This window comes from Podarcis erhardii (genome assembly GCF_964252035.2).
Source record: "Podarcis erhardii genome assembly, chromosome: 11".
In the NCBI taxonomy this organism is placed as follows: Eukaryota; Metazoa; Chordata; class Lepidosauria; order Squamata; family Lacertidae; genus Podarcis; species Podarcis erhardii.
In genome coordinates, this window is record NC_138501.1 from 35,120,031 (window position 1) to 35,146,289 (window position 26,259).

General features: G+C 42.0%; 1 protein-coding gene across 2 annotated transcripts in view; it reads right to left on the reverse strand.

Moving 5' to 3' along the window:
* ZSWIM6 (zinc finger SWIM-type containing 6) overlaps positions 1-26,259 on the reverse strand; it is a 96,819-nt gene that overhangs the window by 50,539 nt on the left and 20,021 nt on the right. For both annotated transcript variants that reach the window (XM_081880699.1, XM_081880698.1), the window contains exon 2: positions 872-1,228. In XM_081880699.1, coding sequence (XP_081736825.1) covers positions 872-1,228 — 357 coding nt within the window. The remainder of the gene's footprint in view (positions 1-871; positions 1,229-26,259) is intronic.

Here is a 26,259-nt window from a genome sequence, read left to right on the forward strand (position 1 = left end):
CATTGTTATGTTGCTTATTAATAAGACATTCCTAAGATGAAGATGCAGATTTAGGCAAAACCCCTGTGTCTTCTCAGCCTCACGTGTGTCATGTTGTGGACCCTGGTATCCCTGAAAACGGTTCAACGTGTCCAGCAGTCTAACATTTAGCTACCAAACATTCCGTTTCTTTACCCAGGTATTTGAACAGATTTTACTGATTTACTGAAAGTTTCCACCTGCTTTAAAGTTTCATTTGCTGTCTTAATTGAGGAGGGTGGTGGTTTTTTTTTGTATTTATTCCATACACTGCCTGAAATCTGGTATATAAATGTTTCCAAATAAAATCCTTCCTGTGTTATTTATGGGACTAACTACCATTGTTAGTTTTTGACACTATAGTTGCTCAAGAACTATCATAGGATGCCTATAAAACCATATGAAGTCGCAATCATCTGCAACCTTTGGAACATGGTTGGGTCAAGTATTGCTCTCCATCCAGGCATGTCACAGTAATGGCATTAGACACTACTGAAGTTTTCAGAGTACTGCCTCCCCACACAATATGCACTTAAGCAGCTACAGAAGCCACCCTTTGTTTTGTCCTGTTCCTGACAATTCCATATCTGCTTGGACCTCAAGCAACTGAACGTATTATATTCTCTCCCAGTATTAGCTGGGCCTATTATGATCATCCTTCCGAAAAGTATGTGTAACGTTCCTTACTAGCTGTTTTCAGTCAGTTTTTCACTGCATTGCCTAAAGTAGTCCAAGGTGAAATGTGTCTTTTATTGCTGTAACTGTACTTGCAGGTGAATCCATAAAGTCCAGCACATCACCACAGATAGAAGAATATCAGTAAGCCTGTACGCTGTACAGGAAGCTAACTCACCATGAACTTGATTGATCTCGGAATTCTGAGAAAGGATTTCATCTGCTAATTTCTGAGCAGTTGGCAAAACTTCTGTATGGTGCACTGTGATCAAATACTGTACAAACTTTTGTAGTTGGTCTCTGTTCATTTGAAAGAGAGTCTCTGAAATGGGAAGATGCAGTTTGACCTGATCTGGCTTGCGAATCCGGTACAAAGAAAGTGCCACGACATGGGCACAGTAAAATATGTCTTTGTTTCCACAGCTACAGGTCACTGAGGTAATCTTGCAACGATCAAAGCTGATAGCTACATTGCAAACAGTTTCTGGCTCCGATTGCATTGCAGGCTCCGTCACTGTGCCACTCAGGTGGAAACCTGTTCATTGAAGAAACAAAAGAATAAAAAAGGACAATTCAGTCAAGTGTCTACGATTGCCATTTTAAGTGAGAAAAGTACTGTGGTTCATCAACAAGTAGAATGAAGTTTTAAATAGAGACAGTCTTAGACAGCAACTGTGGTCTTCGGCAGCAGCCACTAAAAGTCACCCAAAGGAACAGTGTGCATATAAATAGCTTCGTACACACAAAGTGGTCATTGTGGTAGAAAATGACTACAGAAAAAAACAGGAAACAGACTGAACAGGCCAGTGCGCTAAGCCTCCATTACTTTAGAACTCTCATGGCAGTACATTTTCCAGCTCCACAGACAGCAAACACTAGTTAGAACCTTCCATCAGTGGAATCTGGCAGGACTTAACTGGTTTCAGTAAGAAGAAGAAAAAGAGTTCACATGAATGTCAAAACAATATTCAGTGGTTCTGTAGGGGTTACTCAGTTAATTCTATACTGTTCATCTGTATTTGTTTCACAGCCTGATAATGAGAATACACCTTCACAGGAAGAAATAACCATTTCTAGATCACTGATGAGTTTACCCATGTGTTCAGACCTAGAAATACCACGAACACTTAATCTTAGTTATGCAGTGCTCTTAAGTGAAAAATGCACATGAGTGAAATGGCCATGATGCATATACATATTTTTCCCTTGTGTAAATGTGTATGCAGCCAAAATAGGTAGGGTGCAGTTAGCAGGACATCCTTTTGCTATAACATTCACTCCTAATAGGCCTACACAAACTTTAACATTGGCCTTCAAGTACCACATATGCCTACTGCAACTTCAGCACAGACTTTGGAGGAGGAGGAGGAGGAGGAGGAGAAGAAGAAAAGCCAAGCTACACCATCATAACCATAGCAAAACACTTTTGTGAGGATGTATATATCACTGAGGAAAGTTGCATGCCATAATGCTCCCCCATGCAGAAGAGGATCCCTTGCCCTCAGAAAACTTGCATGCAAGGTAGGAAAGCGTATCCTACCGTTCTGTGCTGTGCTAAATTTATCATATAGACTTAGTTGTGGAGGAAAGCATTTAAATATGTGGTACCTTGCCTACAATGCAAAGTAATACAATCCAGGAAAGGATCTACAGTGCACTTTTACTGCACATTTAATCCACTTTTGAAATGTCCTCTGTCCACAAAGGTCGACTGTAGATTTGTCCTAGCCTGTAGTTATGTATTAAAAGCTATTTCAAATAAAACCAGTCACAGTACCAACGATTAGATAAGTAGTATCAAAGATTAAATAAAGGGTATCAATTTTGCATGTCCAAAGCATTGTGAAACAAAAGATTGATGTGAGTAACTTCGGGTGTGTCTTGTTAGCAAATGAATGTTAATGAAGTGAAAGGCAAGACAAACCAAAACGGAAAGGGAAGAGAAATAAAGCACTGAGCTATGATTCATGAATTCCTTTTGGAGTGACACTGGTTCTCTACCTGCCCATAGGAATCCAATCCATTTCCAACATAATTTTCAATTAGTAATCTCTTCCTGACCATAAAAGACATTCAATTAATTTTATTTATTCATAAAATGTATATACTGCTTGAATGTATTTTAAAAAAACCCTCAAATTGATTTACAAATAAGATAAAACAGTCTCACTAAAAAAGATGTTATGAAAAAGTAGAGCTGAGTGTCATCAGCATACTGATGGCACCTCATCCCAAAACACCTGATGACCACTCCCAGCGGCTTCATGGAGGTATTAAATGTGGCACCCCATAACATAGCCACCAGGGGGGGCAAAAACACTCTCCCAGTGCTACTGCCTCTGGACTTGGTCCTGAAGAGGGAGAATCAGAACCACTGTAATACAGTGCCCCCAATTCCTACTCCCCAGAAATGGTCCAGGAGGATACCATGGTCAATGGTATGAAAAGTCGATGAGAGACTGTCTTCACAGGGAAAAAACTAAAAGCCTTACCCAGCAATAATGTTTAGGCAATAAGCTCCCCCCCCCATTGGAATGTACTCACTATTTTTAAAAAAACTTCTACAGTAATGCAAAGTTTTGATATCAACTCAGTGGCTTGGTAGAACATGAGACTCTTAATCTCAGGGTTGTGGATTCAAGCCCCATGTTGGGCAAAAGATTCCTGCATTGCAGGCATTTGGACTAGATGACCCTAGTGGTCCCTTCCAGCTCTGATTCTATGATCTTGAGTTTCCCCTCCACAAAAGGAGGGGCTCCATCTGTTCACAGAAGGGTCTTTGATCCAGCAGAGACTCTTAATGGTGGAGGTGATTTGTGCTGATTAACCCTTTCCCCTGCAGCATTCCACAGCCCTCCCATCTGGAGATTTTCAGGGAGGGAAGAGGAGGGGCAAGGAGAAATCAGTGGCGATGGTGTTCCTTTTCCACAAGTGGAAGCATCCCACAACTCCTCCTCTCTAACTATGAGGATATTGCATTGCTCTATTTGAATTATGGTGCTGGAGGGGACCTCTTGAAAGTCCCATGGACTGCAAGAAGATCAAACCTCTCCATTCTGAAGGAAATCAGCCCTGAGTGCTCACTGGAAGGACAGATCCTGAAGCTGAGGCTCCAATACTTTGGCCACCTCATGAGAAGAGAAGACTCCTTGGAAAAGACCCTGATGTTGGGAAAGATGGAGGGCACAAGGAGAAGGGGACGACAGAGGACGAGATGGTTGGACAGTGTTCTCAAAGCTACCAGCATGAGTTTCACCAAACTGCGGGAGGCAGTGGAAGACAGGAGTGCCTGGCGTGCTCTGGTCCATGGGGTCACGAAGAATCAGGCACAACTAAATGACTAAACAACAACAATACAGTACTGAAACACAGGTACAGGGTTCATACAAACCCAAAGAACACCTGTGGCCTCTCTTGATTCGAGTATGGCTTGTAGCAACTACGAAGCAGCTCTAGTACTGAAATGATTAAGCAAGAGAAGAAGGAACACAAACACATTTAGCCAACTTGAGACTTGCTATACATGCTGTTGGCAATTTTCATATGGAGGTTTTTCTCTCTTCTGGACGTTATCCTTCTTTCTTTGGTATAATTTTACTTTTTACTGTAACCTCGTATAGTTTCCAGTCAAGACAGCAATAAAAGGCCACAGAAAACCGCAGCAGCGAACACTTCCAAGATAAGGAGCTGGGATGGTCACACGACACCAACCTCAAAATTCCAGCTGTCTGGAAAGACCAAGGCACCCAGTCAAGTGCCTAACACTTTGGTCAGGCAACCCTAAACTAGGCTCTCTCTGAAGGGGCGCAAGGGCTGACTGACACCGCACAAACTAGGAACAAGCATGACAATGGCTAGACATCCAGCCACAGAGGAAACAAATGATAATGTCCAAGGTTAAAGTAAGATTTGTTTGAGACAGAACTTCCTGTTCTCATTATCACCAGCTGCATCTTTAACCAAGTTCAGAATACAAAGCCAAGTGATAATGTTTTTGACAGAACTCCATAACATTTTGCTAGTCCCTTGTTATTCTCAACTTCCACCTAATCAGTTTTCATGTCAAGTAGCTGCTATATTCCACAAACCTAGCCATCTGGTTATGAACTTAATTCGTTCCGGAGGTCTGTTCTTAACCTGAAACCATTCTTAACCTGAGGTACCACTTTAGCTAATGGGGCTTCCCACTGCCACCACGCCACCAGCGCACGATTTCTGTTCTCATCCTGAGGTAAAATTCTTAACCCGAGATACTACTTCCAGGTTAGCTGAGTCTGTAACCCGAAGTGTTTGTAACCTGAGGTACCACTGTAGTATGCACAGCAAGAATTCAGCTCATCTCCCTTCAACGTTAAACCTGTGCTGGATGACTAAACATTGGTCAGAACATTGGGTCCTTCCAGCTCAGTATTGTCTACACCGCCTGACAGGGGAAATACTCAGTCCCACCAGGAGATGCAGAGGATTCAACAAGGGACCTTCTGCATGCAAAGCAGATGCTCTACCACTGAGCTACAGCCCTTCCCCATAAGGATCTGTAGATCTCAAGACACAAATATGCACAGCTCAGTGAAATTCCATGATGCTTTAACTGAGATTCCTGCATTGCAGGGTGTTGGACTAGATGACCCTCAGGGTCCCTTCCATCTCTACAATTCTATGATTCTATAAATGAGGACACCACACTAAATCCAATGTTCTCTAACTGCCTTGCCACATCACTACGCACACTGAGCTCCTCGGAGGGGTGTGTTGTTTCCAATAGGCAAAACTAAAAACTTTACTGGCAGGAACTTGCCAAACCAAGTCACCGAGTTCTCAGCTGCCACACATAAACCACCCATAATATCAGTTTAGAGACAAAAAGACAGACAAGTATGATGTAGAGAGAAATGTTCAGCCACCTCACTAAGTCAATCACATGTTAAAACAAACCTAAAATAACCCATTCTTCTTACCCTTCCATTCACTTTTAAAACTTACAGCTTTTGTTTCTATTCTCAAAGATTACTTCCTGTTCAATATTTTTCAGCTACGGTAAAGCAATGTTAAAGATTTGTCTCCATGCAGAGGAATTAATGTTTGTTCCAAAATAATATCACTCTCCCTACAGCACCTTGACCTTTACTTTACTCCAATCAAAGCCTACACACACAAAGTGAAGGGCAACACTAGTGACTTCTGAAGAACTATATTCATGTAACGAATTTCATAAGGAGCATTATGTCATGTGAGCTCCTACCTGCAGCCTTGCATCATAGAGCCCAGACATAAGTTTGCCACCTCAGTGAGAATGAGGCCACAGTCCAACAAAGATTTGTAGGTTTAGGTTACTACAATACTTTATCTTGTCTTTCCTGTTTTATGTAGTAGAAAGCTGTCTTTTCTGATAAGAACTGCGGAAAACAAGAGCCTCAAAACACTTCCTCTGTTTTCTTCTTCCAGAATCACCATTTGGTTGCAAAATCACAACAGATGCTGTAACAACTACTTTACCCTCTAAGAAGGGGAGTGGGGAGAGTGTTGAAATGCTTATATTTGAGTCTACAAATTTCATGCTATTATTACATAATTTAGGTTTTAAGCATGGTTAGCGGGTCAGGTATCTAGTTATTCACAAACTATTTTCACAAAAAGAATGGGAGAGGTATCTCTGCTCATATACCGCTTGGAAATTTGAGGTCTCCTCAACAGATGGTCATTCATGTGACAGTGATTGGACAGCAGCCTGCAGTTGTCACTGGAGGAGAAGAGAGAAAACTGGTCCATTCTCCAGTGCAAATTCCTCAGCAGATCTCCTCACAACCCCCTCCCTCCATTATTCAGAAACCAATGCCTGCCAGTTAGTTCCTCTTATTGCAACATGAACAAATGTCTGCCTGTCCATTTGTAGCAATAAATAAAATTTAACACAAAGTAACAGATGAGCAATCCTCTTTATAAATTAACCCTCCCTTACCCACCCACCCCTAAAGTATCCTTGGATTTGCTTCCGTTAAAAGCACATCTAAGCACATCCTGCTGACTTTGGTTGCCAGAACACTCCCCCAACTCCTCTTCTCCCTCCAGTCTCTTGTGGACTATAGAGCATAAATTAGCTATTCATTACATGTGAAGGAGCCACAGATAGAGCTGCACCCTGCTGAGGAAGACTGCTATTTTACATGTCAATTTCACAACGAAAGCATCTGCTTCTTTCCTAATATGTATATTTAAAGCTGCCGCACAACGTGCAGATTATATGCTGTTCGTTGCCTGCTTGTTTGGATATCATGAACTGCTAAGTAACATTACTCAAAATTATTCCCTTCGAGGCATCCATTTCTTAGCATTGTTTGTAACATACCCTTTATGTCCCCAAACTTGTGTCCTTTAAAGGTTGTAGTCAAAATAATTTGGATGCAGGACAATTTTTGGCTCACAACTGCTTATGCACTAATACAGTGGTACCTTGGTTTATGACCATAATCCGTTCCAGAGGTCCGTTCGTAAATCAAAACAGGTCGTAACCCAAGGCCAATAAGGCCTCCAATTTGCCAATAGGGCCTCCAAAAAAGGGGGGGGGGGGGTTTGTAATCCAAAAAATTGTTCATAATCAAAAAAAAAAAAACAAAAACAAAAACAAAAACCGGGTCATAATCCAAAAAAAGTTCGCAAACCAGGACGCGCACTTCCGGGTTTGAATTGGTCGTAATCCAAAATGGTCGTAAACTAGGCTATTCGCAAATCAAGCTACCACTATATTAGTATCTTGTGCATTTTTTTAAAAAAATCACCTTATAGAACCAGCCATTACTCATTTCAAATGCATGACAAACACGGAACTTTTCCACAACGACCATATGAAAATCCTGGTACAAAAGCATAAGGCGATGTAACAAACCAATTGCCCAACCGCAAGGCAAAAGAACTCTGTAACCACCAAGTGAACCGAAGCACCAATGCTTTTGCAGAGAGAGAGAGAGAGAGAGAGAGAGAGAGAGAGAGAGAGAGAGACAGAAGGAGACTAAAACCTGGAGAACAATTTTTTGTATTATTGGTTTCATTCCCGCCTGCATCATGCCGGTAGGAAACTGAAGCAGGATTAAACCCCAGAAATGACTGGTAAATTACCCCATGCAAAGCAGCTGAGGGAGTGGGGAAAGAGTGATGTGTAGAACTGCCAGGGGAAAATGTGCTCAGTCTATTACAAACACATCTTTACGGCTCGGAAAGGCTGAAGCGCAGATACCCGCCCACTTCTCTACTTCATCAGCCTCTCCCAATGCACCTTTCTCTGGAGATGGGGAGGGCATGTAATGACCAATTCAGCCCTCAGCTATATACCACAACTGTTTTGAGTAGGCAAAGAGCTGGCAAGGAATTTCCAGATAAGGCATGTTCAGGTGTTATTAAACGACAGCTACAATTCTCAGCCCACAAACTGGAATAACTAGTTCACCAGTTGTACCAGTGCTTTATGCTGGTGAAACTAGTAAGGCTGCCTGCCTCCTTCAAAAGGGCAACATGAAAGTCTGTTCATTAAGCCAGAATGATTTAAAATACAGCCCTAACAGTTGCTTACGCTATACATGTGCGCACACACACACACACACACACACACACAACTACGCCTGGAGTAATTATCTTGATTTTGAGCAAAATCACATCTGTTTGTGTGCAAGTAAATACAGCCCGACAGCAATTTGGTTCATCTATCAGAAAGAATCAACTGCAAGCTTAATAAGCATTATTTGCATTCTGTACAATGGTGTATTTGTTCTTTCAAGCTATTACAGTGATAATTTGAACGCATGTACTGTGTACTAAATTTAAGGTGCTCAAAGCCATAAAGCACAATGTATTCCAATTGGATCATTCTAAGCCCAGATCATTTAATGTCAAACATTACTGCATCTAGTTACAGAGCTGTTTACCAAAGCAGCAGCTACGCTGACTTTTCTGCAACAGCTATACCCAACATTTTAAATGGCTTCATTTCATTCAGCTAACGCTCCTCAAGAGGGGGAAAAACAGTGTTTAAGTAGTCTGAAGAGTTTTCAGTTTATATTGAATTGGGGGGGGGCATAAAATGTTACACTTGTGCTCAGCAGAATTACACTTACATGAGAAAGGAGAGGTGATTTTCACTGATTTTGCCAGGGGCCCCACACCCCTCAAAAAGTTGCTGCAGAGGACTACAGGGCATGGGGGAGGGAATCACTAAAAATAAATCTCTCCTATTCCTCCAACAGAAACTTCTGATAGATCACTGTTGTCCGTACATGGAATCCCAACTCTAGATCCAACAAAATACATTGCAATTCCTGCACTGCAGGAAATTAGAGTAGATGACGCTATGGGTCCCTCCCTCCTAGCTCTAAAATTCTACTATTCTATGTTTGTGATTTTGCAAATACTGTTTAAATCTTTGAGAATAGGTATTATGAGGCTGCATGTTTGGTATGGATCAGGGACTGTATAAAACTGGAAAAGGAAGAAGCATTGGACTTAGAAGGCCACGATAACATACAACAGCGGCAAGAGTCTTGATAGCACAAGGATGGAAGAATGAGGCAACCCCAAGAAAAGAACAGTGGCAAGAGAATAATATGTGTTGAGAAATCAGAGAGAGGAGCTGAGGGAAGTCTCGGGGGGAGGGGGGATTCGATGGAGAGGTGGGGGGAAATGGGGAAAATAATGAATATGATATGTTTTGATATTTTGTTATGCTGAAATTGTTAATTTTTTTTTTTTTTAAAAAGAAATTTTTGAGAATAGAAATAGGTATCAAGGCATACAACATCCACACAGTTTTAATGAAAACTAATTACCAAGGGATAGATCAAACATAATGGTTAGTGCAAGAAGTAGGAGAGCTGGTGTGCTTGCACAGGCGATTTTCATTGTGCAAGTGATAGTGCAAGCAGAAGTATACAATAGGTTAACACTGTGTGCACTTCCACTGGCCTAAGCCATCCACTGGATTTGGGATTCCTGCAAGCAGATTGGCTGTTGTGTCAGTGGGCTGCCACAATTGGACCTCACTCCTAAATTCTACTTTATTCCCAAGCTTCCTAATATGCTATCCTGGTACTCAATCAAAATAAGATAAAAGGGAATCTGTTACCATTCCTAGTAAACCATGCGCCTTAAGAGTAAGCAAAATAAATATTAAAAATTGCATTGCTAAAGGGCTTTTTCCATTTTGACTGCAATCATAGTCAATCCCCTGCGGTATCTTTGACAATTTTAATAGGGTTCAATTTAGTCAACTTGAATATTGGGTTCATAGAAACTATCAAGATAGTTAAGGGGCATCCCGTTTTACTCTTTTCCTCCAACTAATGTAGATGATTACTATCTATGCAGATATCTAAAACATATGCAATTGATAGAATTGCATCAATTCTAGAAAGGTGCACTAGATGCAATAAATAAAATTGTGAGTGCTTGAATTTATAATTGTGGGTAATTGAGTCCTTACAGGAGCTTGTATTTGGACTCCCTGTCAAAGATAAAGCAACTATACCAATTCTACATGAAATCGGGAAAACCAGTTTCATGGTGAATTCTAGAAAACTGTACATGAAAAAATTAGCTTCATCTTGTGTGATCCTTATTGTTCCTTCATTTTTTTTATTTTTTAAAAAACCTTGCAATTAAAAGAAACCAAGAGGTCACACAGCAGCTATCTATACATTCTTTGAAATGGCACACTGATCTCCATGTGCTAGCTGGCATACAGAGGAAATTACACCGAAGAAATATGCTATTATTTTGAAGAAAACTTGCTTATATTATCTAAAGCCCATTCTATAGGGTCACATCCAACATCACTTTTTCATTCACACTGCCCATAAGTGCAAGCCTTTAATGTGGAAATAGCTTGACGCAAAATAGCTTGACGCAAAATGATTCAAACAAGGCTAGAAAGTTGGGTTAAAAATAAAACGTCAGTTTTAAATGCATGGGCAACCAAGCATCCTGGCTTGTTCCAGCCCTCCTTCCAGGAACTAAGAGGTTGGCTACACAGACAGTATGTCAAATGGTAAAACTATTCCTGGACTGTATCAGCTCAGATTGTTGATAGTTATGTGACTGAATGCTCTGCTCCCTCCTCTCCAAACCCCCAAAGATTTATGAACACAGTACACTTGTATTAAGAAAAAGTGTTCTGTTCCAGCCTGCTCTTCAACATCTACCCTCCAAGGAACAGGAATTTTTATTATTATTATTTCTGCGCATAGCATGGGATACCGCCACCATTATCTCCAGGTCAACTTAGTAAAAACATAAATAAATCCTAGCCAGTTTTAACCCTGTGTTCTCCTGTCTGGCTGTGAAGCCATGCATATTCTATTTGAGTAATCATTCCTTCATTGTCTCATTTCATATACAGCAGTACCTCAGGTTACAGACGCCTCAGGTTACAGACACTTCAGGTTACAGACTCCGGTAACCCAGAAACAGTACCTCAGGTTAAGAACTTTACCTCAGGATGAGAACAGAAATTGAGTGGTGGTGGCGCAGCGGTGGCGGGAGGCCCCATTAGCTAAAGTGGTACCTCAGGTTAAGAACAGTTTCAGGTTAAGAACAGACCTCCAGAACGAATTAAGTTCTTAACCCAAGGTACCACTGTACTGAAAAAAGACTAAATGATATTAAAGAAAGAAGCTACCCTGTACCATTGGTCCACTTAGCTCAGTACTGTCTACACTGACCGACAGCAGTTTTCCAACATTTCAGAAGAAAGTCATTTGAAGCCTACCTGAAGATGCCTAGGATTGAGCCAAAGACCTTCTTCAGGCAAAGTAATTGCTCTACTAGCTTGTATGGCCCTCCTACTATCACGCTGGTATGGTCCTTCCAGCATAGCCCTTTAGATTCTGTCCAATACACCACCACCAGAAATAAAAGATTTTTTTTTAAAAAAAAACCCTTTCTCTTGAGGCACCTAAAATTCATAATTTTATTTTGATGCTCAGCATTAATCAGATGCTCGTGTTAACAAGAATGAACACGTTTCCCACCCCATGCAAGCCCTTCTTGCTTCCTTGATCAATTCTTTGGTCACGTATAAGTATTTTGCTACTGGGCTTTGGTACTTGGCTGTGCTCTTGAAGATGTTGCTATCCTTTAAGTGTTTTACAGGGAAGGGGGGAAAATCAATATTGCCTTGAGGCAGCACATCAACAGATCCTTTTAAGAGATGCTTGTGCTATGATAAAAGAAAGGAAGTTGTTCAGGTTCTACGTAGACCTCAGACATATACCTTATTTTACCACCAACCTGGCAAAACTGATCCCGCAGATTCTTTTATCAGGAGAAACTTACCGGTACTTATCACTTGCCCCTGTGTGTCAGTAAGAGCACCCTGAGCGTTCTGTGGCAAAGCTTACTTCCTGGACACAATGGCCATAAACAAAGTGAGTTGTTGGTGTAACTCAAGTCCTGAAAATAAATCATTTTGCCCTGCCTTAAACACAGTTTTGAAAAGGCTTGTTTTGTTATCCATTTAAAATATAACTGCACATAAAAACAGCAGCTTGGGTGGACATGGATTGATGCACTATTCAAGTCTTTAGTACTTCTAAAGTTGGACTCTATGGCTCAATTTGTTCAGTTTGTCCAGATTTCATCACCATCCAACCAATGATGCATTTACAGTCAACATTTCCTTTCCCAAACTCCAAGCACTGCACCAGCCAAAGTTTCATTTAATGTTGTTGAGAAGGGGGAGGCAACATTGCCTTGAAAATCTCCCAGAGAAGTAGGCTGTTGTATTAGAACAAACAGCAGCTTGTTTCTATCGCTCCTTTGTTTGACAAGTTTGAGCTGGCTAGAAAGGTCATTTGTGCCTCAAAACATCAAATTAACATTTGGAGGACATGAATTTTAAAAATGTCTATTTGGTTCTGCTTTCTGAATTCCTAATCTTTTTTTAAAAAAATAAAAAAATAAAAATCTGACTTAGCCAAGAACCAAAAGGAAAATAGTCTTTCCTCAAGCAAACCAAGCATTGATTTTATGTCCATGTCAGCAGAAGCCAACTATATCTTAATTAAACTTCATTTTTAAACAGGTTTTAAGCCAGTTGGCTGAAGTGATGTCAACACCATGGAACAGTGTAGAAGGAAAATCACTGTTTCATCACCACTGGAGAACTCTTCAATAGTTCATACACAACATTAATAAAGGTTTCCTGGCCCTTTAAAGCAAGTACCACACCAGATTCTGTGTGGAATCCCTACAAAGCCTAAACTTTTAAGCAATTTAGTTGAAGAGTTACCCGATACTGCCCCTAACAACCTTCAGAATTTCTGCAAGTCTTCTAAAGCCAACTTTCAGACCCAGGATCCACCCGACCTACAACAGAACCGACTCAATTTACACAACAAATTTCCATTCTCCTATGTCTGCTCTGGCTCTCAGTCTTTTCTTAAAAACAAACAAATTAACAAGGATGGCAACCACTGACACAACCAAATTTAGATCAGGATGTGACTTGGTTCAGGGTCAAAACTTGCCAGCTGAAGACCAGGGCTTCAGGTAAAGGGATTCTAATTATACTAGTAAGGTACCTCAAATTCAGAGCTGGCAAACTTAACATTACTTTAAAAATGCCAACTTTTTCTACTACAGGATTTCCCCCATAATCACTTATTTAAACTTTCCATCCAAGCTAAATGTCCCCTCCCCAATTTAAGTACTTGACACCAAACATACAGCAATCAGCTCCCTAGTGGGATGCGTAATGAACATAGCTATCTGCTTGATACCTGCCAGACACACACAGCACCTTTTGCAACAAACTAGTGTCGCAACACCCAAGTTCACAATTCCTCTTAAAAAAAGCTCAAGGATGAGCATTCCACAGTGATATAGACAATGAACATGTACCAATTCTCATTTGAAAAGCTTCTGGCTTAATTAGTAATGTGTACAGAACTGTCTGTGCAGACAAAGAACACCCTGAACAGGCATTTGCAATTCAGTACATTTCTTTCGATTTCCAAAACCAACAAGTATTTGCATTTGTTAGAAAAGAAAATGGTGCCTTCAGTATACCCATCTCCACTTGCTACTGGGAAAGACACAGCAAGCCCAACTATTTAATCTGGTGTATAAATCTGTTGGGATGCCGGGGGTGCTGTGGGTTAAACCACAGAGCCTAGGACTTGCCGATCAGAAGGTCAGCGGTTCGAATCCCCGCGACGGGGTGAGCTCCCGTTGCTCGGTCCCTGCTCCTGCCAACCTAGCAGTTCCCAGGTCCTAGTCCAACTCTCTAAACAGTATACCACACTACGTGGACTCTAAGCTTTATAAATTTACTTTATAAATCTGTTGCCAAATTTGTTCTTCTGTGCAAAGGTAAAGGTAAAGGGACCCCTGACCATTAGGTCCAGTCGTGGCCGACTCTGGGGTTGTGGCGCTCATCTTGCTTTATTGGCTGAGGAAGCCAGTGTACAGCTTCCGGGTCATGTGGCCAGCATGACTAAGCCGCTTCTGGAGAACCAGAGCAGGGCACGGAAACACCATTTACCTTGACACCAGAGTGGTACCTATTTATCTACTTGCACTTTGAGGTGCTTTCAAACTGCTAGGTTGGCAGGAGCAGGGACCGAGCAACGGGAGCTCACCCTGTCGCGGGGATTCGAACCGCTGACCTTCTGATCGGCAAGCCCTAGGCTCTGTGGTTTAACCCACAGCACTACTTGCATCCTCATCAGAAATAGCTACATCTCACTTGCAAAACCACTGGGGGGTAAATGTGGGAGACAGTGTTGTTTTATAGCAAAGCTTGCTCAAAAGGGGATCAGGTAACAACTGTAAGCTCCTCCATAAGTCACCTCTAATTTTACATCAAAGATGCATTCTATTTCCTGCTGAGATGTATTGTCAGTCAAGGATGTGATATTGTTACCATATTTCCCAGTAACGCTAAGGATCATCAATATGGCATTCCCCTATTTGCATGGATTTCCATTTACCCTCAGAGGTATTTCAAAGCAGATTAGTCTTTCACTTCCTGCCCCAATACAAGGAGATGAAAGCTGACAAATTCTCCTTGTGGAAAATTTGTTTTTCAACACCATCTACTCAGCTAAGACCCTTGGACAGAAAGTGCCATGTGGGTTTCAACGTTTTAAGAATAAAGGTGCTTCAAGGGTCCACCATGGCAATCTGCCAATGTGAAACCACTGGCTGGGCAAGGTGCCGGCTTGTAGTTATGCAGAAGCCTGTCTGGCAACATGACTTAGCTAGAGACTAACAGGCAGGCGTGCCAGGCTTTATTTCACCCGGGTCAAAGACCCCGTTTGGCACACACACCCCATGCACATTTGCATACGCACAGGCTGGGAGCCTCAATGGCGCCCCTCTGGAGGCTTCATCCAGGAAAAAAACCCTGGCTACCCCACCACCACCATAGCTATGGCTCTGCTAACAGGTTATAAAGTTTCAAACAAAATGAAGATATTATAACCAAACAGTGCTTGGCAGAACACTGATGATCAAGACAGCTCTACCCAAATTGACGTTTTTCTTCCAGATCCTATTACGTTACTCCATATTTCAATAAAGGACATACGCTTTATGAAGTTTACTAAGAAGGGCAAATTACAGAAACTTAGCAAAACTGTTCTACATAAACCAGCCAGAGAATGGGAAGGCGGCCACCGAGACCATATAACACCGGTCCTGAAAGACCTACATTGTCTCCCAGTATGTTTCCGAGCACAATTCAAAGCGTTGGTGCTGTCCTTTAAAGCCCTAAGCGGCCTCGGTCCAGTATACCTGAAGGAGTGTCTCCACCCCCGTCATTCAGCCCGGACATTGAGGTCTAGCACTGAGGGCCTTCTGTCAGTTCCCTCACTGAGAGAAACAAAGCTACAGGAAACCAGGCAGAGGGCCTTCTCAGTAGTGGCACCCGCCCTGTGGAACACCCTCCCATCAGACGTGAAAGAGATAAACCACCTGACATTTAGAAGACATCTGAAGGCAGCCCTGTTTAGGGAAGTTTTTAATGTGTGACATTTTAATGTATTTTTAATCTTTGTTGGAAGCCACCCAGAGTGGCTGGGGAAACCCAGCTAGCCAGATTGGCGGGGTACAAATAATAAATTATTTATTATTATTATTATTATTATTATTATTATTATTATTATTATTACACCTTTTAGTTTAAACCATTCTTGTCACTTTTTCAAAGCCTGAATGTCCCTGCACAGAGTCTTCAAGTTATGTGCCCACAAATCCATTACTTGCCAACTTACCCCTTTGTGAAAAAAGATGCTCAGATTTCCATCTGCACTCTCTCTTGAAATTTCTTGCTTGTTCAGACCTCACCACAAGCAAGAGAGAACTCCCTCTCCCAAGAGTCCTCTGTACTTGCCAAAGGGGTTCAACTACAATATTTCTGGTCCTGAGATTTAGCATGAAACCTGCTACTCTCTTTTCTTAGCCACTTCGTCCCCCACCCGCAAGTCCTCTGGCAAGCACAGACTGGGGTTTGGGGAAGGCAAAAATAGCAGGAGCATATCCTAGTGTTCTTTTTTTTTTACTGTTCCTGTACCCTAGTACAAACGAGAGAAATATTAGGCGATAGTGTACACAAGTGGCACAAACCCTTACCCAGCCCTTGTGTGTGTGTGTGTGTGTGTGTGTGTGTGTGTTACATATGAACCCAGAAACTACGGTTTAGGCTTCGAAACCAGGAAAGCCTACAATCTGGAAAAATGACTTCAAAATATTTCAATTATTAAGTAAGAACAAGCCAAGATATGAAGCCATGATTTACAGTGAGCTTAATAGCATGGCTTACCTTGAAACCATTAACCACATCTTCTCGGTTCCCATGTAATGGGGGACTGTGGTGAAGTGCTAAATTCTGGGTTAATTTGCCGCTTGTACAAAGGGGAAAGTAGAGTGGAAGGAAAGGGGCTGCTCATGGGGTCACATTGGTTGTGTATATCCTAGCTCAAGCCAGAGTGTTTGGCTTCACATTGTGTTTGTGTATGCACAACAACTGTGGAAGGCTTTTGGAGGAAACTCCCACCATTTCCCTTTTCTTAATCATCCCTTGTTCTGGATTATGAGTGGATTATTTTTTTTTCAAAAAATATGAAATGCACGGATGATTTAGAAAACACTGTCAAAGGTCACCCCATCACTATTACTCCACTGCCAGAACAGCTTCAAAGCATTAGATCTTCCTGGCTTCAGTTACACCAAATTCACCACATTGCAACCAACCCTCATGTCACTCAGCAAGCCACGCAAGCTTTGACTAATTTCAAGAGGCTATGTGTTAATGCGACACCTGAAACCATAGGGCGAACTTCTTCTATTTATAACATGCTGGTATCTCTGATGACAGGGATGCTTTGCGGTTTGAAAACCTCTTCTGGGGGTCCAAATCTGTCCCTGTTTACAAATGGTCACTAATTTGAAATAACAACTTCTTCTCAAATCTGTCCTGACTGCAGTGTGGGGATCTTTCTTGAAATTGATAAGACAAAGGTAACTTAGCCACTTTGACTCTACCGCATCTGTCTCACTTACATGTTGGTGGGGATATAGGGAAAAGACTCTTACCCTCATGTGTGGTAGAGATGATGAGATGTGGCTGTTTTTCTCTAAGATGGTTCATTATTCCCCACAACAAGAGCTTAAGAGGATTCTCTGGTCTTAACTTTGTACTAGGAACAGCATGCAGTGGTTGCACAGGAAGATCTCATTACTTTATGAGCTACAGCATACACAGAAATCTAATACTGGATATCTCCAGATCCTTAATGTCTACAAAACTGGTTCAACAAGGTTTGGTATCTGACCCTCTTAGAGAAATGAAAGCATTACATCAGGCTACCAAGACGTGTGTGGTTATATCAAACATTTCAGCTTATTTCCATCTATTTCCTGTGTTGACAAGAACCCATCATTCCCATGCCTACTCTTGGCTCGTTTATTGCTTTGGTAACATGGCCTTAAGGTTTAATTGTTTATTTGTGTGTATCGCCTTGACCTCTCTCTCTCTCTCTCTCTCTCTCTTACAATTTCCACCCAGACACTTTCTCCAGCTCTATCTCTAATATAGTGGTTCTCAAGGCAAGAGGTGGATCTCCTGGAAAACGCATGGTTTCTCCAGGGAGCAATGAGTGTTAAACTGCTGCTAATAAGCACCTTGATTGAGCCTGAAGGCAGGGTTCCAAGTATCAGTACAACATAGGAAACTATGTTCCCTCCTCGTAGTACCTATGAGTTCTACACCTTCGTTTCTTTTCCCCACAGGCTAAATAGTGCTGACAGTACAGGGTGAACAATGTCATCTTGCCTTACTTTCATAAGCTTGCCTTGGGCAAACTGACTATGCAAAAGGGTTTGTGCTCCCCTATACTAGCAGAAAGACCTCAATATTACCAAGTCTGGCTCAAAATATTTTGCTAGCTTGAGTTTCTGAAGACAGCTGTGCTCCTCTCATTTACCAACACATGAACATTTGTTAAGATCAGTATTCTTTTCTCATCCACACACTTTAATGGGCTTAACAGAGATGTTCTGTTCTTCAGGATTCCTGCACATGTTTTTTTCCCCTTGGTGCAATGTGTTTTCCCCTGCTTAACGAAAAAAGAGGCACCTGTTTCCTCAACAGCCTGAAAGATCATTGAGCTTCACTCACTATGACAAAGAAACTTTGTGTTGTAGGCAAGATACTTGATACCACACAAAGCAACTCCCCTAGACATACAAGGCCCTTTAAAAAATGAAGAAAAGAATTTGAAGTCTGTCATCTTGTTAGCAGCTGGAGCAATATGCATTCCAGAAGGATCCAATACTGCTAGAGAGACACGGGAAATGGCAGAGCAGTCAAGACCACTGTTATAGGCAAAATTAAATTGTGTTTCATAAAACAAGTCCATTTAGTTAAAGGTATTTAAAAAGGTGGTCCTATTTTTACAGATTTATGGACATTACTGTAGGTTGGCTCGTCATTTAATTGAGAAATGTTATATTCTAAGCTTTAATTCTGGTAGAGGTTTTGGTTGTCCAACTTCTTTAAGGTGCTGCTGAGCAGCTTATTGGAATGAACTTCACCAGAGTAGGATAGTTCCTCTTTTATGAAATATCATTTTTGGAAGAACCACATAATAAAAAGGGGAGTGGATTCCTTGGGACAGTCTCTTTGATGAGGTATAAAGTTGAGAACCAAGTACCTTCAACTTCTTTCCCAACTGTTTAACACATTTATGTATTTAAACATTTACATGGATCAAAAAAAGACACTGCTTCTCATGAGCAAGAATTTTACTATTAATTAAATTTATATCCCCACTTCCTCCCAAAGAAGCCCAGGGCAGCAAACAAGTGACATCTTAAAGACAACTTAAAATGGCATCTGAAAAACATCTTAAAGGCAAGTCCAACACAGATGCAGACCGGGAAAGACTTTTAATTTCCGAAATTTACATCTAGAATTTTGACGGCCAGTTGATATTCCCAGGACAATTCAAGGACTGGAATCTTTCCTCCCTGACTTCCCCTCCTGCCTACAGAATAGATTTCTGTTTCCTGGAAATATAGTTCCCAGGTACTTTCATATGCAAAATATCTACCATATGGGTTTTGTCTGCTTCACAGTCCTCAGAAGATGTGTCTAAACCCGAACATTTTGAACTCAATCTGGTAAACAAAGCAAAATCAGTCAAGTATCTGTTTTTCAAGTACAATTTCCTCTAAAAGGTATCACATTCCCCCCCCCACACACACATGTAGTTCAGTTTTTGAGCACATAGCGAATTTTGGGACACCTTCCACATTCCAAACCACTACTAGCATAACTGGGCATGAGTGCTTGTCCCAGTTCACCAGAGACCCCGAAGCCCTCCTCACTGCCTTCTTCCCTTTCCCCAAACCCCATCGGGAGGTGGCAATGGAAGGCTCTTGCTTCCATCATGCCCTAAAATATTGCTCCAGTAACGCTGTGTAGCCAGGAACTTTGGGATGGTTAAGCTGGGTTCAAAGACATACTGGAGACACCAGTTCAGGTTATCACCAAGTTACTTTAATGGGGAAGAGCAGAGAGCAGTAACAGCAGCAAGCGGATGAACCTATTCTAAGCCAGGCTGAACTTTGAAGAAGTTTGGGCACAATTTAGAACGTGTTTGGGGTTCCCAGCTTGGAGAGGACACAACAGTTTCCAGTCTGCCGGTTGCCAACTTTAGCATGTAACTAACTGGGAATACCTGGGACGCGGGTGGCGGAGTGGGTTAAACCACAGAGCCTAGGACCTGCCGATCAGAAAGTCGGCGGTTTGAATCCCCACGACGGGGTGAGCTCCCGTTGCTCAGTCCCTGTTCCTGCCAACCTAGCAGTTCGAAAACACGTCAAAGTGCAAGTAGATAAATAGGTACCGCTCCGGCAGGAAGATAAACGACGTTTCCGTGCGCTGCTCTGGTTCACCAGAAGCGGCTTAGTCATGCTGGCCACATGACCCAGGAGCTGTATGCCGGCTCCCTCGGCCAATAAAGCGAGATAAGCGCCGCAACCCCAGAGTCGGTCACGGCTGGACATAATGGTCAGGGGTCCCTTTACCTTTTTAACTGGGCGTACAAAACAACTGGTGGATGACATTTGGCTCAGTGGGTTATGAGTTGTGCTGGCCAGGCACAGGGCATTTCATTCTAAATGCGGCTGATTTTTCCATTTTTTTAATGCTGCAGTGAAACACGTGGAGCAGCCAGGCTACCTTTTAGATGGCAGAAGCCACTGAAGCCTCACAAAATTCCTCTAAACCTGTGAATGCGACTGCTGAATGATTAAACCATACCTTTTATAGCCAACCTCTGCAATGCATGTTACCACCATATGGACATAAAGTGTACTTGCACATCCTTATTTTCCCATCAGATGTCCTTTCCTTCTCAAAAGTTGTGCAATGGAGCATGCACACAAATCTGGGTCATGAAGATGAAAGCAGCTTGATTAACTATTCATGTTTGAAAATCGGCAAGCAAAGCAAACTTTGTTTCAGCAGTGAAACGGATTCCGATTTTGAAGTAGCTTCTATATAAATGTCTCATTTGTACCATAGATTTCAGCTACATAACATTCTACTAATCAAATTAGAAGCGACAAAGGAAATTAACTCTCGATGGCAAGGAGGTTTCTGTTTCTGTGGCCAAAACACATTTTATAAAAAGACACTTTTGGAAGGCTGCTTTAGCAAAAAGCTCAGCCAAAGCCCTAGCGTAGGCTGCTGTCTGTCTTTAACATTTGCAAGAGTCACGTTGTGGGTGGGAGAGAATACAAAAATGGCATAGCATGTTCCAACCAAAAAGGCGAATACCCAAAAACTCAAGCAGAACAAACAGTTCCTATCTGCCCTGCACACGCACAAACACCTCTGCAATAACCTTCTTGTCACCACAGCTCCTAGTTGTGAAGGAATCTCATCTTCGCCCCCTGCTTTCTCTACCCTCGCCGAGCCCCTGAAGAGCCGCACTTGAAATCAATGCTCTAATGGCCTCATTTTCCAGAGTTATGTCAAGAAAAATAAGGCAGCACGCAGATAGATCAAGGCAAGCCAATAAACAGTGTTTCGGAGAGAGGAGGAGACTGGGAGTGCTAGATTAATATGAAGTTTCCATAGAAAAGTCATAAAGAAAGCAAGACGCCAATGTTCCGAGTTCAGCTACAGAAGAGGAAACTGCAGCTTCACTCTTCCTGCCATGCTCTGTGTGTGTGTGTGTGTGTGTGTGTGTGTACACACATATATATACACACAGAGAGAGAGAGAGAGAGCGCCAGCCAGCCAGCCTACACAGGGCCCCTCCCATCCACACTGTCAGTCTGGCCTGGCCCTCAGCTGAACTGCCTGTGCTGACGTCAGCTGGCGGCTGAGGCAGCATTCCTAAACAGTTCAGATAAACCCACTGGTGGGAAGCTTAGAAAGCCCTCAGCTGTAGTGAAGAAAGCAAGGTTTGGCTGGAAGCCAGACTACTGAGCTCAGCATTTTGTAATGCACTTCCTTTTTGCTTAACAGCTTGCATAATGCCTCAGCCATTCCACCTTTAACCCTCTCCTCACCTAACCTAAATAAAGTGTCAAGGGCTTTATTCACAGGAGAGAACAATAGAGGGGGGACTCCCCTGGGGCTTTGAAAAAGGGACGATTAAAGCACATGCTTAACTCTTTGCTCCTTTGAAGAGACAGTGTGCTATTGAAAGCTCCCAGGGCATAATCCCGCCAAAGTTAAAGCACTTCTGTGTGGCACAACTTTTAAAAAACAACAACAGTGAATATGTGAGCTTAAATATGAAATAATTTACTGCAAAACACCTACAAAACCAAGGAAATAATTATAAAGAAACACTGTCAAGAAAATAACTACTGTACATTAAGGCAAGGCTATTCGGTGCAGAGCTTACAGACAGTCACATTCAATCGTTCGCACAACATTCCAGAAAACAGTGAAACTAATTTCATACTACAATGGAGAAAACTGGCAAGGGGCGGAGGAGCAGTATCACAGTCCAAACAAGTACAATCAAGCAGTACATAAATTTTGTTAAATAAAATTAGTAAAAGCTGCCATCTTTTTATTCAAATTGTTAGTCATCTAAGATGGGGCAGTCCAGGTGAATAACAATCAAGTTTAAAGATTAATATGGACAGGAAAACTTCCGTAACTGTCTTTCAGGGAAGTGGAATACCCATTAAATTTCCAGCTCCTCTTCATGTCTCCTTTCCATCTCAAGTGAGATGACGAATGCTCACCTTCCTAGGCAGTTTGTTGGTGACGGTGATAAATGTGTGACTTAGCCAATTAAGGTTAGAAACTGTTCCCCTTGGGAAATGGCCTCTTCCTGGACACCATAAAGGGCCAATAGTAGCCGCATGCATGTTGGCCCACTGTTAATGTGGATTATTGGGGGGGGTGTGATAATGATTTCCCTTGCTCAGTTGTTTGAATGTACTCCAAACTTTAAAAAATGACATTCAAACATTTTTGTTGTTATTATCATCACCACCACCATATTTAATACTTTTATACTTTTACTCCCTGTTGCTGATGAATTAACCTTCTCTGGGGGAATTTGGGGGGAGGGCAGTGACCATGTACTTCTCAACAAGCTCCCAAATTTACATGCCATGTGCATTCCTGCTACAGTTTTAAAAGTAAGGGAAAGGGAAAGGAAACCAGAGTCGGGTGACCTCGCTGTAAGGGGAGACAGATGGCTGGAAGCCAGCTCAAGCCTTTTGGGGTGCCCTTTTAGGGTACAGGAAATTGAGGAGGCAGTATAACTTGTTTGGGGGCTGAGAGAATCCACCCCCACCCCATTTCACATCCAGGATTCCCAATACTACTCAGACTCTTATTCACATACATTCAATGGGCATGGGAGTTGTAGCACCTCATCGCCAGAACTTTCTCCCACTACCCATTCGCATGGTCCCTTCTCAGCGTTCAAGTGCCAGTTGACCTTGCTGCTGCTTACCTGGTTTAATTCAGTTTTCCATCTCAGCATTATTTTAAACAGAGAAACAGCTCAATTTAACACCACTTAAATTGTTTGTGATTGCAATGTTGTTTTCGTTTTTGCCTGATCCATCTCGGCAGCACAAGTGGCACATAATGGCCAAGAATTGGGGAGGGGGCCTGAATATTTTGACAACTCATTACATGGACAGTTCTATATGTATGTGGTTGGAACGGTAACAGTCTTAATTCACACAAGGTTTATTACAAATATTTACTGCAGAAGCAAAGTATAAAAATAGTCTTCTACCCCCTCCTCCACCACCACCACCAATAGGTCTAAATATGACTCTTGAATTTGCTGTGTTGGAGTAAGCAGATTTGCTGGGAAACTATTTCCCACTCCCTCTTAAATGTAAAAGTACTGCCCTAATTCTGTTTAAATCGGAGAACACAAGTCAAGATCTGAAAGTTATGTTTGCTATGGGGACTGTAACTCTGCCTGGTACATATTATGAGTTGAATATACTGAATCTTGGGGAATAATAGATGTATGTTATGGTTATGCTATCTGTTGGGAAAACACATTCAGATAAATGGCTCTGAACAGTCTAAAGCATTAAACAGACCGATTTCCCCGCAAATACTACAAGAATTCAATTCTTCAAGCACTTTCCGGGAAGCAAAATAAACCTTCTACACTACAGGATGATAGAGATTACTTGACTGACTTTGCTTTTTAACTAACTTTTTGCATAATTATGGAAAGAATTCAACATCTTGCTCTCCATCAGCAGAAGCATTTCTGTGGGCCAGATGGAATGATCCTGCCTCTCCTCCCTCCTGAGAGTTGTCCTGACCCTCCAGAGTGGATTTTGGGAAGGCACATGGGGAGAGGGTGGAAATACCCATTGTGCTACTGAGAGCTCTTGAACTGGCTTCCGCCTATCATGCTAGGTTACTTGGTTGAATGACTTCCAAATATTTAGAGTCCTTGCGATTCTGTTGTGCAAAAAAAAAAAAAGTTAGCTAATCAAGTGCATTCTCCAAACAAACATAACTATTTATTTATTTTCAAATCTCAACATCCTTGTCCGAATCCAGGCCAATGCCATGTTAGAAATCTGCTATATATTATTTTTTCCCCCAGCTGATTTTTCACTGTGAATTGTTTCTGGGTTTGTCAACTGCCTTGGAAAGGCAGAATAAAAATATTTTAAAATAAAAAACCTTCCGCAGGTAGTACTTGAAGCAAAAAATGCCTTCTGCAGCACAAATGCAAGCAAACGCCCCAAACAACCTTGACCTCCAGACTAGTCAACAAATTCCTTGCTGCAAAGTGCGGGGGGGGGGGGCAGAAAGAGAGAATGCAAAGACTCATTTTGAAAACAATGTGGGTTGCCTGAAAGATCCTATTTGCATACAAAACAATTCTCCTTTGCAATCAAAAACCAACCAGTAATGTCATGTATACACCTAAAAAAAATAAAAATCAATAAGACACCATTAGATTGCTATTTGATATGACTGCCTTCCATGCTGCTCCCCAGGTGTAGCCTATAAAGGTTGAACAGGGTAAAATATTTTAGCTAACCTGATTCCTAGATATATTTGTTTTGGAGGGGGGAGAAACCTCAAATCTTCTGGAGATTTTCAAAATAGTTTTAGGATGTGAAGATTTTATATTTTCATATAAAAGTATTTAAAGGCATTTATTCAAATTATTCAATTGGACAGGCCTCAAGAAAATATTTTATTTATTCACATTTCTATCCAAACTTTCCTGTCCAGACATGAGATTGCCCATTTTATTTACAACCATCCAGAATGTTATAATAGGACAGAGAAACTTGCCCAGCCCAAGATACTGAACGACTTGCATTTGCTTAATCGCTATTACTTAGAACTTAAATGCAGAAATCCACAGTAAGCTTAAGTTGGGTCATATAGGTTTTAAGATTAAGCTGGGATTTATTTTGTCCAGTCAGTTCTATATGACTGTGTATGAGCTGTTTATGTAGCACAGCATAAATATGGAAAGAGACTGCTGATGCATGTATAGGGAAAAAAGCAGTTTCTCCCAATTCATCATGTCACAAAGATTAATAATATTGTAACTGGGTTGGGGGGAAAAGAATAGAAGAAATTCATCTTTGTAGCTGGTGGCATAATGTCAGAAAACAGGGTGGGGGTGGGGTTGGAGAATACATAACTGTTTGCCCTATCCTTAGCTGTATTGAACAGCCTCAGTTTGTTCTATGCACTATACACCTATTCTAAAGTATCTGCTTTGTGATGCATTTGGGACAGTGACCGTGTTCACATGCAACTCTGCCCTGGCAAATTAGGTTGTTAGTGTAACCTGAACATTCCTCCATTGCTCCTCCCTTCCCGGTGGGAAAACCAACCATGCCCTGCCTTTGTTTCATCCAAGACAGCATTTGCTTTGGCCAAACAAAGCGCAATCAGGAAGCCAAGAACAAATTGTGTCTTCCTGGTCACAATTTCTTTGGAGAAAGAAGCCACAAGTACTGGTTCAGACATAAGGCTTGGTGAATTTCCCCAGTGGGGGAAAGGAAGAGCAAGGGAGTGGTGCTCAACATGCACAGGCAACCTAATTTGCCCAACTATAGTTATTGCACTGCTTTACATCCCAAAGGGACGCAGGTGGCACTGTGGGTTAAACCACAGAGCCTAGGACTTGCCGATCAGAAGGTCGGTGGTTCCAATCCCCGCGACAGGGTGAGCTCCTGTTGCTCGGTCCCTGCTCCTGCCAACCTAGCAGTTCAAAAGCACGTCAAAGTGCAAGTAGATAAATAGGTCCCGCTCCGGCCGGAAGGTAAACGGCGTTTCCGTGCGCTGCTCTGGTTCGCCAGAAGCGGCTTAGTCATGCTGGCCACATGACCCAGAAGCTGTATGCCGGCTCCCTTGGCCAATAAAGCGAGATGAGCGCCGCAACCCCAGAGTTGGCCACGACTGGACCTAATGGTCAGGGGTCCCTTTACCTTTTTTTTACATCCCAATGCAGCTACACACTGCATTAGTGGGCTATAGACCTGATCCAGGAACTTGAGAACAGCAGTAATTATTATTACTGATAGTAT